Source organism: Dreissena polymorpha, chromosome 1 (genome assembly GCF_020536995.1).
Source record: "Dreissena polymorpha isolate Duluth1 chromosome 1, UMN_Dpol_1.0, whole genome shotgun sequence".
NCBI classification, from domain to species: Eukaryota; Metazoa; Mollusca; class Bivalvia; order Myida; family Dreissenidae; genus Dreissena; species Dreissena polymorpha.
In genome coordinates, this window is record NC_068355.1 from 173,694,890 (window position 1) to 173,711,202 (window position 16,313).

General features: G+C 34.3%; 1 protein-coding gene across 4 annotated transcripts in view; it reads right to left on the reverse strand.

Annotated features, from left to right (window-relative positions):
• LOC127861904 (golgin subfamily A member 6-like protein 22) overlaps nt 1-16,313 on the reverse strand; it is a 146,943-nt gene that overhangs the window by 10,860 nt on the left and 119,770 nt on the right. For all 4 annotated transcript variants that reach the window (XM_052400644.1, XM_052400652.1, XM_052400638.1 and 1 more), the window contains 3 exons: nt 16,159-16,201; nt 15,670-15,732; nt 3,900-4,004 (listed from right to left, as the gene is read on the reverse strand). In XM_052400644.1, coding sequence (XP_052256604.1) covers nt 3,900-4,004; nt 15,670-15,732; nt 16,159-16,201 — 211 coding nt within the window. The remainder of the gene's footprint in view (nt 1-3,899; nt 4,005-15,669; nt 15,733-16,158; nt 16,202-16,313) is intronic.

Genomic DNA, 16,313 nt, shown 5'->3' on the forward strand with positions numbered 1-16,313 from the left:
GCTTGAAATAAGTAGATCTGTCACTGTCCTGCTTGAAATAAGCAGATCTGTCACTGTCCTGCTTAAAATAACTAGATATGTCACTGTCCTGCTTGAAATAATTAGATCTAACAATGTCCTGCTTGAAATAAGTAGATATTTCACTGTCCTGATTGATATAACTAGATCTATCATAGTCCTGCTTGAAATAAGTAGATCTGTCACTGTCCTGCTTAAAATAACTAGACCTGTTACTGTCCTGCTTGAAATAAGTAGATATGTCACAGTCCTGCTTGAAATAAGTAGATCTGTCACTGTCCTGCTTGAAATAAGTAGATCTGTCACTGTCCTGCTTGAAATAAGTAGATATGTCACAGTCCTGCTTGAAATAACTAGACCTGTCACTGTCCTGCTTGAAATACGTAGATCTGTCATTGTCCTGCTTGCAATAAGTAGATCTGTCACTGTCCTGCTTAAAATAACTAGATCTGTCACTGTTATGCTTTAAATTACTAGGTCTACCACTGTCCTGCTTGAAATAAGTAGATGATTGTCACTGTCCTGCTTGAAATAAGAAGATCTGGCAATATCATGCTTGAAATTACTAGGTCTAACATGTTATACTTGAAATACAAAACGTGCAACTTTTGACAGAGGCTTTGGGGGTTCACTTAAATAGAGAACTGCAGGTTTCAAACCAGAGAGGCTTTGGGGGTTCACTTAAATAGAGAACTGCAGGTTTCAAACCAGAGAGGCTTTGGGGGTTCACTTAAATAGAGAACTGCAGGTTTCAAACCAGTTCAAACCAGGGCACAGGTTTTTTTCCCCTACATAAATCAGACAATTTTATAAATTAAAAGTTAGTTCTGCAGAAAATTCAACCAAATTTTATATCAAAACTTTAATGTCTTAATTTCATTCCTTAGTTGACTTCAACTCAATTTAAAACACATAAAACAAAAATATAATCCATCCTAAGCAACATAGTACATTGTTGGTTTATAACCACGTTTATATATTTGTTTAAATAACACCATCAAATGTTCAACCAAAAGGCATGCATAATAAAGAAACACTCTGTTTTACATTTTTGGTCCATAGCTGGTTCCAAATTCTTTTAAAGTTACATGACTGAAATCATTAAAACAGAAAACATAAACTAACAGTGCCGTTTTACTTTCAAGAAATTCTTTACAATTACTAAATTTGTTTTTTTTCTTTAAACAAACATTATACACGTCCATACAAATTATATTCTGATCTTAACATATAAAAAGCATAGGCCATCAGAATTGCTTGCTTTTCCTTTCTTAATGTCCAAAGCATTAAACAATTTATTTAAAACAATATTTAGCTATTAAAAGTACACCATGTTCTTCACATTGCACTGCTCTTCTTCTCAATAAGATTAATCTTCTAATAAAAGGCAATAACTCCACGAATATGAGAGGCAGAGTAACAGTTCTTGTGCATTTCACTTCTACACAATGGAATCTGTCTACCAATGAAGTTTCACATTGATAGCTTAAAGAGACTTACTGTTGAGACCATCAAAAGGGAACTTTGCATGGAGTACAAAAATTGTGTTTATTTAACGAGTCTGATTGGTATTGAACATCATGTGATAAACAATACTGGATCGACAGGACACAGTGAACAGTATTACACAAAGTAAACAAAGGTGACAGCCACAGTCATTGTGAAAGGACGTGTAACAAACACAGTACCAGGGTTTGTATGTCATCCTCCATTTGGCATTGGACCTATAATTTGAAACATAGGCCCTATAATGTGACACATATGTCCTCAAAAAACATGGTCCAATAACATGAAAAATAGGGCCTGTCATGTGTAAAATAATTCTTAAATGTGAAACAATTAGGTCATATAACCTGAAAAATGGGACCAATGATGTTGTACATGGGATGTATACAAATGAAAATTAGAGGAATGTAATTTGAAACATTATAGGTTTTAAAACATGCGAATCACAGGGTCTTTAACGTTAAACATAGTTCCTATTATGTAGAGACATTGGTTCTATGATGTTAAACATTATAGGTTCTTGAATGTTCCATTTTTTATTTGTTCTTTTACAGGAAACAGATTCTATAATATGAAACATGTCCTTTTATGTAAAACATAGGTCCTCTAAAGGGACCTGTCTTCACATTTTGGTAAATTGACAAAATTTAAAATAATTGTTTCAGATTTGCCAATTTTCGATGTAGTTATGATATTTGCAAGGAAACAGTATATCTGAAGGTTTATCATGCTCTTCCCATTATATAGAGGATATTTGTTGAATTTGGTGGATTATCGATTTTAATTCACGAGTGATCATAGAAAATAATATTTTCACGAGTGGCGCAGCGACGAGTAAAAATATATATTTTCTATGATCACGAGTGAATTAAAATCAATATTCCACCGAATCCAACAAATTTTATTTTATTGTATGCTTTTTTTCACAGTTGATATACATTGTTTAAGAGTTTAACTAAAGAATTTCGCTGGGATAATGACGTCATTTAGTCAAAAAGATGATGTCATTTCACAGTAAGCAGTTAAAATTATCAATAATTTTCACTGTTTATTTTCACTGTTTGAAAACGTGAAATTATCAGTTTTAATTCACTGATATTTCTCTATAAACCACCTGAAAGCATGAAATAAATGTATCTTTTGACAATTTAAAGTCATTAAATTTATAAAGAGTTTAAAATGTGAAGCAATTAAATAATTAAGAGAGTTGTGCTGTTATTGTTTTATTAAGAGGACATTAAGAGAATTGCTTAGATCAAGTATAAAAAAATATCATCTACTGAGCCAGCACCGATGGCCAACTGGTGTAAGCACTAGACTTTTCTTCCAAGGGTCAGTGTGTCAAGCCAAGGTGAGGATTACTTTCTTAACATTTAATTCTTGTTTAATACTGGAACTATTTAGCTTCTGATGTTTACATTGATCAATTAAAGTTATTTTTGGACAAACTTCAAAACATAGCAAAATCTAAGAACAAGTCCCTTTAACATGAATCAAAGGTCTTGCATGTTAAATATTGGTCCTAAAACATGAAAGATAGGTCTATAAGTTTTAAACAACATAGGTCTTTTAACATTTAAACATACAAATTTTATGTGAAACATAGGTCCTATGATGAAACATATGTCTTTTATGTGAAACATATAGGTCCTATGATGAAACATATGTCTTTTATGTGAAACATAGGTCCTATGATGAAACATATGTCTTTTATGTGAAACATAGGTCCTATGATGAAACATATGTCTTTTATGTGAAACATAGGTCCTATGATGAAACATATGTCTTTTATGTGAAACATAGGTCCTATGATGAAACATATGTCTTTTATGTGAAACATAGGTCCTATGATGAAACATATGTCTTTTATGTGAAACATATGTCCTATGATGTAAAACATGGATCCTTGAACATGATACATACGTCTTTAAATGTGAATTATTGTTTGTGTAATGTGAAATATAGCTCATAAAATGCAAAACAATTGTCCTTTTATTGGTATCATTGGTAAAATAAGTTCACTGAAACCCTGTGATAAATTATTTATCCATGATAAATGCAAGTTTGGGACTGCATTGTAAAAACAGAAAAGGCTGTTTGTAAACCCAATGTCATTCTTATCATTATTATGTTTTCCTAACTTTAGTATAGGTAAGTTATAACTGCGCTGACAAACATACTTTTCATCTTCAGTTAAGTCAAATAAAAGTCCTTTTCATTATTTAAATGTTCAGATAACTACATGAAAAATCAACTGGTTCAAAGTTTCAGTTTAAAAAAAGGATGTCAGTGTGATAATTAGGAAAAAACTGGTTGAAAATGCATCGTTTCTAATGCCACATGCTGACATTCCATTGCATATTGTGCGTTAGTACCTTCTCTCTATCTGCAATACTATTCGTGTTACGCTGGAGCTCCAATTCTCGCTGCAAATCTGTGACATGCAAACGTAACTCCTCGTTACAGGCTCGTAGATTGGCCTGAAATAGTGGCTGACCAATCAAAACTTAAAATAAAAGTGTTTAAAAAAGATAACAAGAGGGCCAAGATGGTGAAAACAGAACTTTAACCTGTAAACACTTGGACACTAGCAGAACAATCCTTGTAAAGGATTACAATTTGATGTCACATACAAAATATTCAAGCTATGTTTTCAGAAAAGTTGTTTTTTTGCAATACATATAAAAAAGCAAATATAAAACACTTCATTCCCATACACCCAGACAGGGCAGAGTTTTACCCAATAGGCTTATTTCAACACCTCCTAGGCTTGATGTTCATGAAAAGGAGACTTTTTAAGTTATTAAATTATCTATTTTAGCTGTGCTCTGTTATACAGGAAGTTTAATGCATTAGCGTAAAGTGTGGTCCCAGATTAGCCTGTGCAGTCCATATACCATATAAGCCGAAAGTGTCATCCCTGATTAGCCTGTGCAGTCCATACTAGTATACCATATAAGCTGAAAGTGTCATCCCTGATTAGCCTGAGTGGACTGCACAGACTTATATGATACAACACTTTATGTACATGCATTTAACCCCCTTTTCACAGAGCACAGCCCATAAAAACCATTTGACCCTTAAAGCGTCTCATGAGATGAGCCGAGAGGCATTATAATTAGAACAAACATTCCATTAGGACAACTATCCAATGTCAGGAACCAAGTATTAAATCCATGACCCTTGTGGTTTCAGAGAATATTTTCAAAGTTATTTACTTAGTAATAAAGCAAAAACAGATCCACAGGCATTCCATTTTTATGTCCAGCCTTTAAAAATATGTTTCACACATTTTTTGTCGCTTATTTGTTTGTCATTGTTGTCATAAATACAGTAACCGTGAACTTGCTTATTGTTAACCCCAGTGGCATGACTATGAGGAGATGTCAATTGAATAAAAAATTGAGGGACAACTGACCATGCACATTGCATGACAGACAAGGGACAACTGACAATGCACATTGCATGACAGACAAGGGACAACTGACAATGCACATTGCATGACAGACAAGGGACAACTGACAATGCACATTGCATGACAGACAAGGGACAACTGACAATGCACATTGCATGACAGACAATAGGCGGTCCAACAGCCTCACCCTGTACATTGCACAGCTAGGTGAGCTTAAAGGAAATGAGGCGTTTAGATGCGAATGTAAAACTGTAGAAAGAAAATAAATACAAACTTAAAAAAAAACATAATTATAAATAGTATTAAACAAAGTAAATTTCAAACTTTAAACATAAAATAAACAAGTATGTTAGTCTTATAAAGAACACTATAGAGCTACATAGAAATGAATAGTTGTAAAAACAGGCACATTTATAGAGCTACATAGAAATGAATAGTTGTAAAAACAGGCACAGTCTTTAAATGTTGTTGAAAAAATAAAGCATACTTTATGTATATTTAATGGTCAATTAATACATTTTATATGAAGCCAAAACTGTGCTATTCAAATATCTGACACAAGTAGTTCCCAACATATAGAAAAAATAGACATTGACACATCGATGGAGAGTCAATATAACAGTTTTGCACTGAAGCACTATTATTTGTATTATTAAACTACTAAAAACACATTGATTCATATTAGCAATATGTAAATACTGGAATCAATTAAAGCTAAACGTATGTTATTATAAAGTTCACAGTTGTCAAGTTTTTGTGTCCAATCTAGCAGCTCTATCAAACACCAAAACTATCAAGCAAAGATTGTTCAGTTTGAAAGACAAACTTATAATATAAAATACACAATGTAGTCTCCAAGAGCATAATCATGTGAACCATGACAACATATACTTGAAAGTGTTTAAACCATTCTTGCAAGTCTTAGCACTGTTTTGTTAGCCCAAACTAAACAAATAATACTTAAATGACTAACAGTGAAAGTGAGCTTATCATAACATAACATAATATATTATGCTATTTAAGGAATATATAATTGTCGGTAAACACATTCAAATACTATAGAAGTGGAAAACTTTATGAATAAATAATTATAATATTTGTAATACCACAATTTATTTTCACTTTATAAATAACAATAGTTTCTTCTGTATGTTTATATAACTAAAATGCCCTTTGAATCCACAGATTTGGTGAGACTGTCAAAACACTTTATTTGCATGTTTTTCTAAAAGCAATAAAAGTTGTAAACAACAACAACAAATTAGGAAAAGATTGATTTACTTCATATGCCTGCTATTACTGGGTAGCTCTTTTAGTTTATTGCATTTAATACAATATGAATATTAATTTTACAGAAATTGTACAGGCTGAGTCACGAATACCTGGTAAATGTGGGTATTTGTTGAAGATTCTATAGCAAATTATACAGTAATTTCACTATCAACTTTTTCTTTAAGTTAAGTTCAACAACAACAGACTGACTTTCAACTTGAAACGAAAGTGATGTAACCAATATGACAACCAAATATTGGTTCAAAATAGATATAAGAAACTATGTACAAGAAAGTCATATTGTTGATAAACTTTAACCATATGCAGGTATAGAAGGCTTCACCCATTACACCTAACTATTTACAAATATAAAGATAGTATTGAACAAAGCAACATATATAAATGCTCCTTTCTACCACATGTATACACATCCATTCCAGCACTTATATATTGTTCAGGTTGTAGAATATATATTTTTGTTTTACAAACGTTCAACACAAAGTCTCACCATACAATGGAATGCCTGAAAGCGATCCCGCTTGAGCAATTAAAAAAAGGCATACAAATATTTATAAATGTGTACAGGAGATAACAAACCACATATATGTTTACTGATACCTGATCAACCACAAACATTATCTCCAGGGTGACACCATAAAATACGTTGGAAAAAATACAACCACCACCATAACCTTTATCTTAACAACAAACATGTTAATGCCAAAACACCTGGTTTTCTAAGCTTCATGTATTAATTTTATTTAAATAATTGTGAAAATGCCAGCTAGGTACACTGCAACACCGATATATCGCGGTTGGTGGTGTCCAAAGATCGTGAGCTGCGATATATCCAGCGCGCGATATAACTCGAAGAAATGTCTAACTTAATTGTATTGCGGTTAATTTGTCAAATTTCCCCAATGTTTTCATTGTATATACAGCGCTGCAAAAAAACAAAATGTAAATTATATTTTTTTATTTTCATGTACGATCGCTCGCTATCAGCTTAATTTCCGTAAAAAACATATAAAATATAATTGTGCATATACCCGGTATTCGAATTTACCATTATAAATAGTCCTAATGAAGGAACTAAAACAGCGTAATGGTAACGATACAGCATGTTTGAAATTATATTTTATTTAAGAGAAAATGTCAATGCCACATAATTTTCGAGATACCGCGGTACTTTAGTTGAAATTTAAAACGAAACTTTTAATGGAAATTAAACTATCACAATGTTGTACCCGCTACAAAATTTTTATTTACAAATAAATACACCCACGCCAATTTTTGCGCGCTTTTTATCAGGACAAAGAAACTCATGACCAGTACCGAAATCTAACGATTTATATACCAGTAAACTGCCATTATTACCTTTGCAATGACACTAATTGGTTATTTCGTAAGTGTTAAAAACAACCCCAGCCTTGTGTAAACAACACTGTCACTAATCGACTGTTTTTCACGCTTCACTGCGTGCCATAGTAAGCCGAAAATATAGGGTGTTAAAACTAGCTAGAACCGTATTCTTGCTAACGTTAGCGAATTCTCAGATTAAAACATGTCATTTAGTAATCATGCACGTCGGATTTTTGGGAGCCATAGCCAAAGCGCGATATATTGGACAGCGCGATATACCGGTCCGCGAAATATCGGCGTTGCAGTGTATGCATTTAAGCTTCACACACACATACTAACACACGTACACACAATTGCAAGGAAATACATCAACTCAAACTGAAGTAATTGAGCTTATGCATTGTTCTACTAGAAAGTGTCATGATCGTGACCTTGACTTTATCCAATCACTGCAAAAGCAAGTTTTTTCAACAAGATTTTACTATAGCCATATAAAGCCATATAATGAAAAATGCCCCGCCCCTTGGCAGCCATGTTTTTCAAGCAAAGGTTACCATTTTTGACCAGACACCACCAATTATATGCTTTTCTATTTTCGATAACAGTGACCTTTACGTTAACCCAACTGGCCCCCACAAAAATCCAAAGCTAGGGGTTAATGTTAGCTACCTACACACAAATATTGCAGTGTAATATCTTCATCCCGAGTAATTGAGGGGAAACTGTCTAATATTTGATATTTTAGTAACAGTGACCGTGACCTTGATCTGTCGACATACCAAAAACACAATCCCAAGCTATTGTTCCATACAATCTTGCATACCAAAAACACAATCCCAAGCTATTGTTCCATACAATCTTGCAAAATGCAAACTAGTTTTATAAAAATTCAATGCAGACTAAATTATTGACCTCAAACATTCTGTTTGAAACACTTGCCCACATGCCCACCCCTCACACCAATACTTTAAAAACAGGGGTTTTAAACTTAATTGGAAACTTGGCAAAAATCTGTCCTAACCCAAAGTTATCCAACTCATTTTTTATGTTTCTGGATTTTTTTCATTATTTTTTGGCAACCTTTGAAAGAAATACATACTAGCGTTTGTATATAATTCACAATACATGTTCACAGTCTATACAGCTGCAACTTACAGATTGTCCCAGACTAGCCTTTGCTCATCACCCAGGATACTTAGACACGATATTTTCTGTCTAAAAGAAGTCTCTCCTATCAAGTCAATCCAGTCCAAGCAAGAGTTTTGTCCAAGATCGCCTGTGCGGACTAATCTTAGATGATACTGTCAATCCAGTCCAAGCAAGAGTTTCGTCCAAGATCGCCTGTGCGGACTAATCTTAGATGATACTGTCAATCCAGTCCAAGCAAGAGTTTCGTCCAAGATCGCCTGTGCGGACTAATCAAGAGTTTCGTCCAAGATCGCCTGTGCGGACTAGAGTTTCGTCCAAGATCGCCTGTGCGGACTAATCTTGGATGATACTTTACATGCATGAATGAAGCGCTGTTTTTTTCAGAGCTTAGGCTCCTACAATACAGTTCATAGTGGGGCATATATTTACCCTTTGCATGCTGGGAAATTTGTTGTCTGCTAAAATGTCGTCTGCAGAATTTCTAAAATTAGCATTTTCTTCTATTTTTTTTCAATAATACTATCAGAATAGCAAACAGTTTGGATCCTGATGAGACGCCACGTTCTGTGGCGTCTCATCTGGATCCAAACTGTTTGCAAAGGCCTTTAAAATTCGGTTCCTGCACTGAAATGGTTTAGGCATGTGTTGAGTGTGCATGTATGTGGACCTTTCCCAAATCTAGCTACTTTCCATTCCCAGAGTGGGTTGAGTGGGTTTTTACCCTGTCAGTCTTGTACTTTGGTTGCTCCTCTCTCTTGTTGGGCACCCTCTGGTTTGGGGCTCATAAACTCCTGCTTGCTTTTGTTCCCCACAGGGGGTGAGGTTACAATCTTAAACTAAAATTACCGCATCAGAGACAAATTTGAGCAGAAATTTAAAACTTCTTTCATGTTCTTTATTTATGTAAAAGTTTTGTAAAATTTATGGAGTTTATTTCTTACTTTATTGAGCATGAAAAATAACAAATCACATACGCAATAATATGTGAACATGGCAGTTAATATAAGTTGAAGCTTATAAGTTGATTGTATTCAAGTCAGTACAACTGATATAATTTGAATAAAAAAACTAATAAAAACTAACATACAATTTTACTGTGCATTCCTTCAAATTAAAATCCATCCTCCACCACTTAAATGATTTACAAACATTTAAAAAGCAGCCGCCAAACCTAAACCTTAATCCCACCAGTCAAATCGTATCCTCTCAAACAACATGTGGAAGCCATTTTCCAAAATATGTGCCTTTGTTGTTAACAGAGTCTTTTCAGCAGAGAAAAATCAAAGCCTTGGGCAGTAAACAATTAAACAAGAGCACCACAAAATGGGTTCCACGCTCGGCTGCGAAAGCTTTGTCAGATTTTTTTTTTTAAGAGGTCATAGTGACCTTGACCTTTGACCTAGTGACCCAACAAGAGATGTGTTTGTCAGAAACACAATGCCCCCTACTGCGCCGCATTGAAATAACATTAATTTTTATCATTTGGCAGGTATAGAAATCATCTCCCTTTAAAGGGGGGGGGGGGGGGGGGGGGTAGGGTCTCACAGTCAATTATGACCATGTCAGACATCACTAAAAACAAAGGCCTGTGATTTAAAAGAGTGCATAGCCAGATTTGATCATGTATCTATGGGCATAAGTCCACAGGTATGTAATGAACAATATCATTTAAAACAAGAGTACCGCCTTGCGGGTGCAGACCGCTCATCTATTTTTCTTTTTAAAGGTGAAGGGACCTATCTCAATTTAAATCACAAAGGAGGAAGGGGTGGAGTGGAGAGGGGTGTATAGTGTGGGGGTGTGGTCATTTATTACATTATCTTCCAAAAATGCCAAAAAAAGGAAAAAACAAATTATTTTTTTTTGGGGGGGGGTGGGGTGGGATGGTTGGACGGTATTTCAAAAATAAAATAATAAAACAAGAGGGTCTGAAAGGCCCAAAGTCGCTCACCTGAGATAAAAAGAAATGACCTGGTTTTTGCAGCCCAAGATATCAATGAAACAAATGTTCTAACTAAGTTTCATGAAGAATGAACAACAAATGGCCCCCTGGCGGCCATGTTTTTCAACAGACCTGAACAATTTTTGAACTCTTCCAAGATATCATTGGGACAAATCTTCTGACAAAGTTTCATGAACATCCAACAATATATGTGGCCGCTACAGTGTTAACAAAGCAATTATTCATGACGCACAACGGAAGACAGAAAAATTGACAAAAGGTGATCATAAAAGTTCACCATGAGCAAAAAATATTATGCTCATAAAGATTGTCACCATGTTTGAAGATGATATTATTAAAACTAATTGGGTAAACTATATCAATATTTGATAACAGCATCTGCACTCAGCAAGTGTCATTCAGATTGAACTAAAAAAAGAATTCACAATGTTTCACTTTAACAATTGTAGACATACAAAACAAGATTTTACTATAGCCATATTAGGAAAAATGCCCTGCCCCTTGGAAGCCATTTTTTCAAGCAAACATAATTATTTTCTAACTCATCCAAGATATCATTGAAACCAATCTTCTGACCAAATTTCATGAAGATTGGACAATAAATGTGGCATCTAGAGTGTTAACAAGGTTTTACTATAGCCATTATAGCCATATTAGGAAAAAATGCTCTGCCCCTGGTGGCCATGTTTTTAAAGCAACCAAAACCATTTTTCAACTCATTCAAGATATCATTGGGACAAATCTTTTGACAAAGTTTCATGATGATCGGAAAATAAATGTGACCTCTAGAGTGTTAACAAGGTTTTACTATAGCCATATAAGGAAAATAGCCCCGCCCCCGTGGTGGCCATGTTTTTCAACCAACCGGTATCATTTTTGAACTCGTCCAAGATATTATTGGGATGAATCTTCTGACCGAGTTTCATGAAGATTTTAAATGTGGCCTCTAGAGTGTTAACAAGATTTTACTATAGCCTTATATAGCCATATAACGAAAAATGCCCCACCCCTTGGCGGCCATGTTTTTCAAGCAAACGTAACCATTTTCAAACTCATCCAAGATATCATTAAGACAAATCTTCTGACCATATTTCATCAAGATTGGACAATAAATGTGGCTTCTAGAGTGTTAACAAGGTTTTACTATATATAGCCATATAAGGAAAAATGCTCTGCCCCTGGCGGCCATGTTTTTAAACAAACCGGCATCATTTTCGAACTCGTCCAAGATATTATTGGGATGAATCTTCAGACCAAGTTTCATAAGGATTGGACAATAAATGTGGCCTTTAGAGTGTTAACAAGATTTTACTATAGCCATATAAAGCCATATAAGGAAAAATGCCCCGCCCCTTGGCAGCCATGTTTTTCAAGCAAAGGTTACCATTTTTGAAATCATCCAAGATATCAGCAGGACAAATCTTCTGAGCAAGTTTCATGAAGATTGGAAAATAAATGTGGCCAGTAGAGTGTTAACAAGGTTTTACTATAGCCATATAAAGAAAAATGCCCCTTTCCCTGGCGGCCATGTTTTCCAACCAACCAGCATCATTTTCGAAGTCATCCAAGATATTATAAGGATGAATCTTCCGACCAAGTTTTTCGAAGATCAGACAATAATGTGGCCTCTTGAGTGTTAACAAGATTTTACTATAGCCATATATAGCCATATAAGTAAAAATGCCCCGCCCCTTGGCAGCCATGTTTTTCAAGCAAACGTAACCATTTTATAACTCATCCAAGATATCATTAAAACCAATCTTCTGACCAAATTTCATGAAGATTGGACAATAAATGTGGCCTCTAGAGAGTTAACAAGGCAAATATTGACGCCGCACAACGCACAGCGGACGACGGACAAAAGGCGATCACAAAAGTTCACCATGAGCACGTTGTGCTCAGGTGAGCTAAAAAAATATTTGTGTTTTTTAACCATGTTTAAAAAAAAAATTGGGGGGGGGGGGTTGGGGGGGTACAGTGTGAGGGTGTGGTGGTCATTTATTAGATGATCTTTATAAGAAGACAATTTTTTTTTTTTGGGGGGGGGGGGGGAATTCGATTCGGGGGGGGGGGGGGCATGGGGGATGGTTTGGGTGGAGTCTATTGTGGTATGTCAGGTAAAAGTTGTTTTGTCAAAGTATCAATCAAATCCAATCATAAATAAAGAAGCTATGGAAATTTGAGCAAAATTTAATAATTTGACCTTGAGAGTCAAGGTCATTCAAAGGTCAAGGTAAAATTACACTTGCCAGGTACAGTACCCTCATGATAGCATGAAAGTATTTGAAGTTTGAAAGCAATAGCCTTGATACTTTAGAAGTAAAGTGGATCTTAACACAAAATTTAACCATATATTTAAAGGTACGAAGTCAAAAAAGGGCCATAAATTCTGTAAAAATGACAACCAGAGTTATGCAACTTGTCCTTTACTGTCCCCTTATGATAGTTTGCGAGAATTCCAAGTATGAAAGCAATATCTATGATACTTTAGGGGTAAAGTGGACCAAAACACAAAATTTAACAAAATTTTCAATTTTCTAAGTATAAAGGGCCCATAATTCTGTCAAAATGCCAGTCAGAGTAACATAACTTTGTCTGCACTGTCCCCTTATGATAGTTAGTAAGTGTTGCAATTATGAAAGCAATAGCTTCGATACTTTAGGAATAAAGTGGACCAAAACACAAAACTTAACCAAATTTTCAATTTTCTAAGTATAAAAAGGGCACATAATTCTGTCAAAATGCCAGTCAGAGTTACATAACTTTGCCTGCACAGTCCCCTTATGATAGTTAGTAAGTGTTGCAAGTATGAAAGCAATAGCTTTGATACCTAAGGAATAAAGTGGACCTAAACACAAAACTTAACCAAAATTTTCAATTTTCTAAGTATAAAAAGGGCACATAATTATGTCAAAATGCACGTCAGAGTTGTCCAACTTTGCCTGCCCAGTCCCCACAGGATGGTAAGAAGGATGTACCAAGTTTGAATGCAATAGCATTGATACTTCATGAGAAAAGTGGACCTAAACGCAAAACTTAACCGGACGCCGACGCCAAGGTGATGACAATAGCTCATAATTAAAAAAAATAAAATAGATGAGCTAAAAAACCTTTGACAAATCAATCATTTGGGTTATAAATAATCTAAATAATAAATCTGTACAGTAACTGTGAAAAGAACTTCAATTCTTGGTAAGGAAATATATAATATGAGATTTATAATTATATAAATTACTTCCCTTGAAAATAATTGTCTGTTACAAATCTCTATTTTTAGTAGCAAATAATTAAAAGCCACTACTGTGATTGTAGATTCACCACTCAAAATGTGCAGCTCCATGAGATACACATGCATGCCAAATATATAAAGTGGCTATGTTCAATATTGAATAGTTATCTCCCTTAAAAGCTTATTACTTCCCTTAAATCTGTATTTTTTACCGTGGACCGTAAAGGATGACCTTGACCTTTTACCACAATGTGTTTGTCAGAAACACAATGCCGCCTACTGCGCCGCTTTGATTTATTTAACAAAAATATATACATGGGCAGGTCAGATAACTTTGTACATTTAAAGCTTATTACTTCCCTTGACTTTGTTTTTTCGACCCTAGACCTTGAAGGATGATGTTTACCTTGAAATTTTACCACTCAAAAATGTGCAGCTTCATGAGATACACATGCATGCAAAATATCAAGTTGCTATCTTCAATATTAAAAAAGTTATGGCCAATGTTAAGGTTTTAGCACGACGCCTACGGTGGTCGGCGAGCTGGCTATGACAATAGCTCGGGTTTTCTCCGAAAACAGCCGAGCTAAAAAATGTGTAGCAAAATCACAGTATGTAATTATGGTGACTGTATTATACAGTAGCTAAAGCTTGAGACAAAAGTGACAAATACCATGTACACTGCATGTCACAATATGAAGTAAGTTGTACAAAATCTAAGATAATATTTTTCAAATTTTACAATTTTTAGTGACAGATATAGCAATTCCAGAATTCTGAAAACATTCTTTTCATAAACAATGCATGCAGGTAATAATATTGTACATTTAGCACTGTGTAGGGATCAAGACGGACAAATCTACAATGGCAAATCCAGTGAAAACCAATAAACTTTGTGGCAGAAAATGTCAACATTCAAATACCAATAATTCAGTTTTTGATATACTATGATAAATACTATGCTGAATGCTAAATATGTGCACAGGTAAATGACGTTCATATATATATTTGTGGAATTAAAGCATGCCTTACAAGAACAGAAACTACAGGCAACACTCACCTACCTAGGCATCAAACCATTTACATCTACCAGACAGGGGTACAACACATTCCAAGCAAAACTGATTCCAGAGAATTACCACACATGCAAGAAATGTGACTTGCAAAATATTCATGCTATATGTATGCTTCTTATGTTGTTTTTTCATGTATTATAAATGCATGGTTCCCAAAAATTAAAAGAATAAAAAGCAGTTGCAATTGCATTTTTAAATAAAAACCTGTAATCTCATATGAGTAATTTACAATTTTCTAAATCAAATGCCTTCACTTTTCCAGTGGTCCAAATTACTTGGCCTATAAAATTCCCTTAATATTAACTAATTCACATTCTTAAGACATTTATTATATAAATTATATAATAATAAATTACATAAATGCATTTCAAAGTATCATTTTTTATTTCACATTGATGTCTCTACTTTTTTTGCAATTATGTAAACAGTATCATGCAACTAATAGGTGATGAATGGTGAGTTATAAGAACAAAATTGTTTTCCTAAACTCTACTGACTTTTAATTAGCAAGATAGTCACATGAACATTTTGCGAAACATATTCAAAATTCAGTGCAAAAATTAAAATAGCTGATCCTAAAACAAGGTAAATGGGGGGCAAAATTCCCACAGCTGCCATGTTTTAGCACTGCAGTGTCCCAAACTACTGATTATAAAAGTGGAGCCAATCTGTAACAAACCTCACTTGCCCGACACACTTCTTGGGCTTGCGTAAATAAGAAGAGTTCTCCCCCTTTGTTAGGCTTTATAAACAATAATACAGAGAAATAAATAGGTGTAAAATGCTTCATTCAGTAACATCCTATTGACTTAATCTGCGTTGAATTTTAAATACCATGCCAATCTTATAAAATTATTTTTTATTCCATGCTACGGATACAAAAATGTTTACACAATTAATTCTCATGTATAAGGGAAGTAACCATGAGAGTATGAAATAATTCTGCCTGACATGGGTTACAATAAGCTACCTTGATACAGGGATTTCTTTCACTGCATATGCATTATAGTGATGTAATATATCATTCATTAGAAAATGTAAGTGATTTTTGCTTCACTAGTCCTATAGACATTGTTTAAAGTATTTTCAGTAATGGTAACAAAAGAATTCCCTGACATATATTTACAGATATTATAACACAGAAACTTTTTTATAACCCATCACTCACCAGTGCAGATGTAGTGGGACTTTTTACAGTGCTGCCTGTTGAACTTAAACACAAACAAAACATTTATTAAACAAATAAACATTATTGCTTTATAAAAGTAACATTGATGTAAAAAATATCTATGTTTTAGTGTCCAACAGATAACATATATTCTG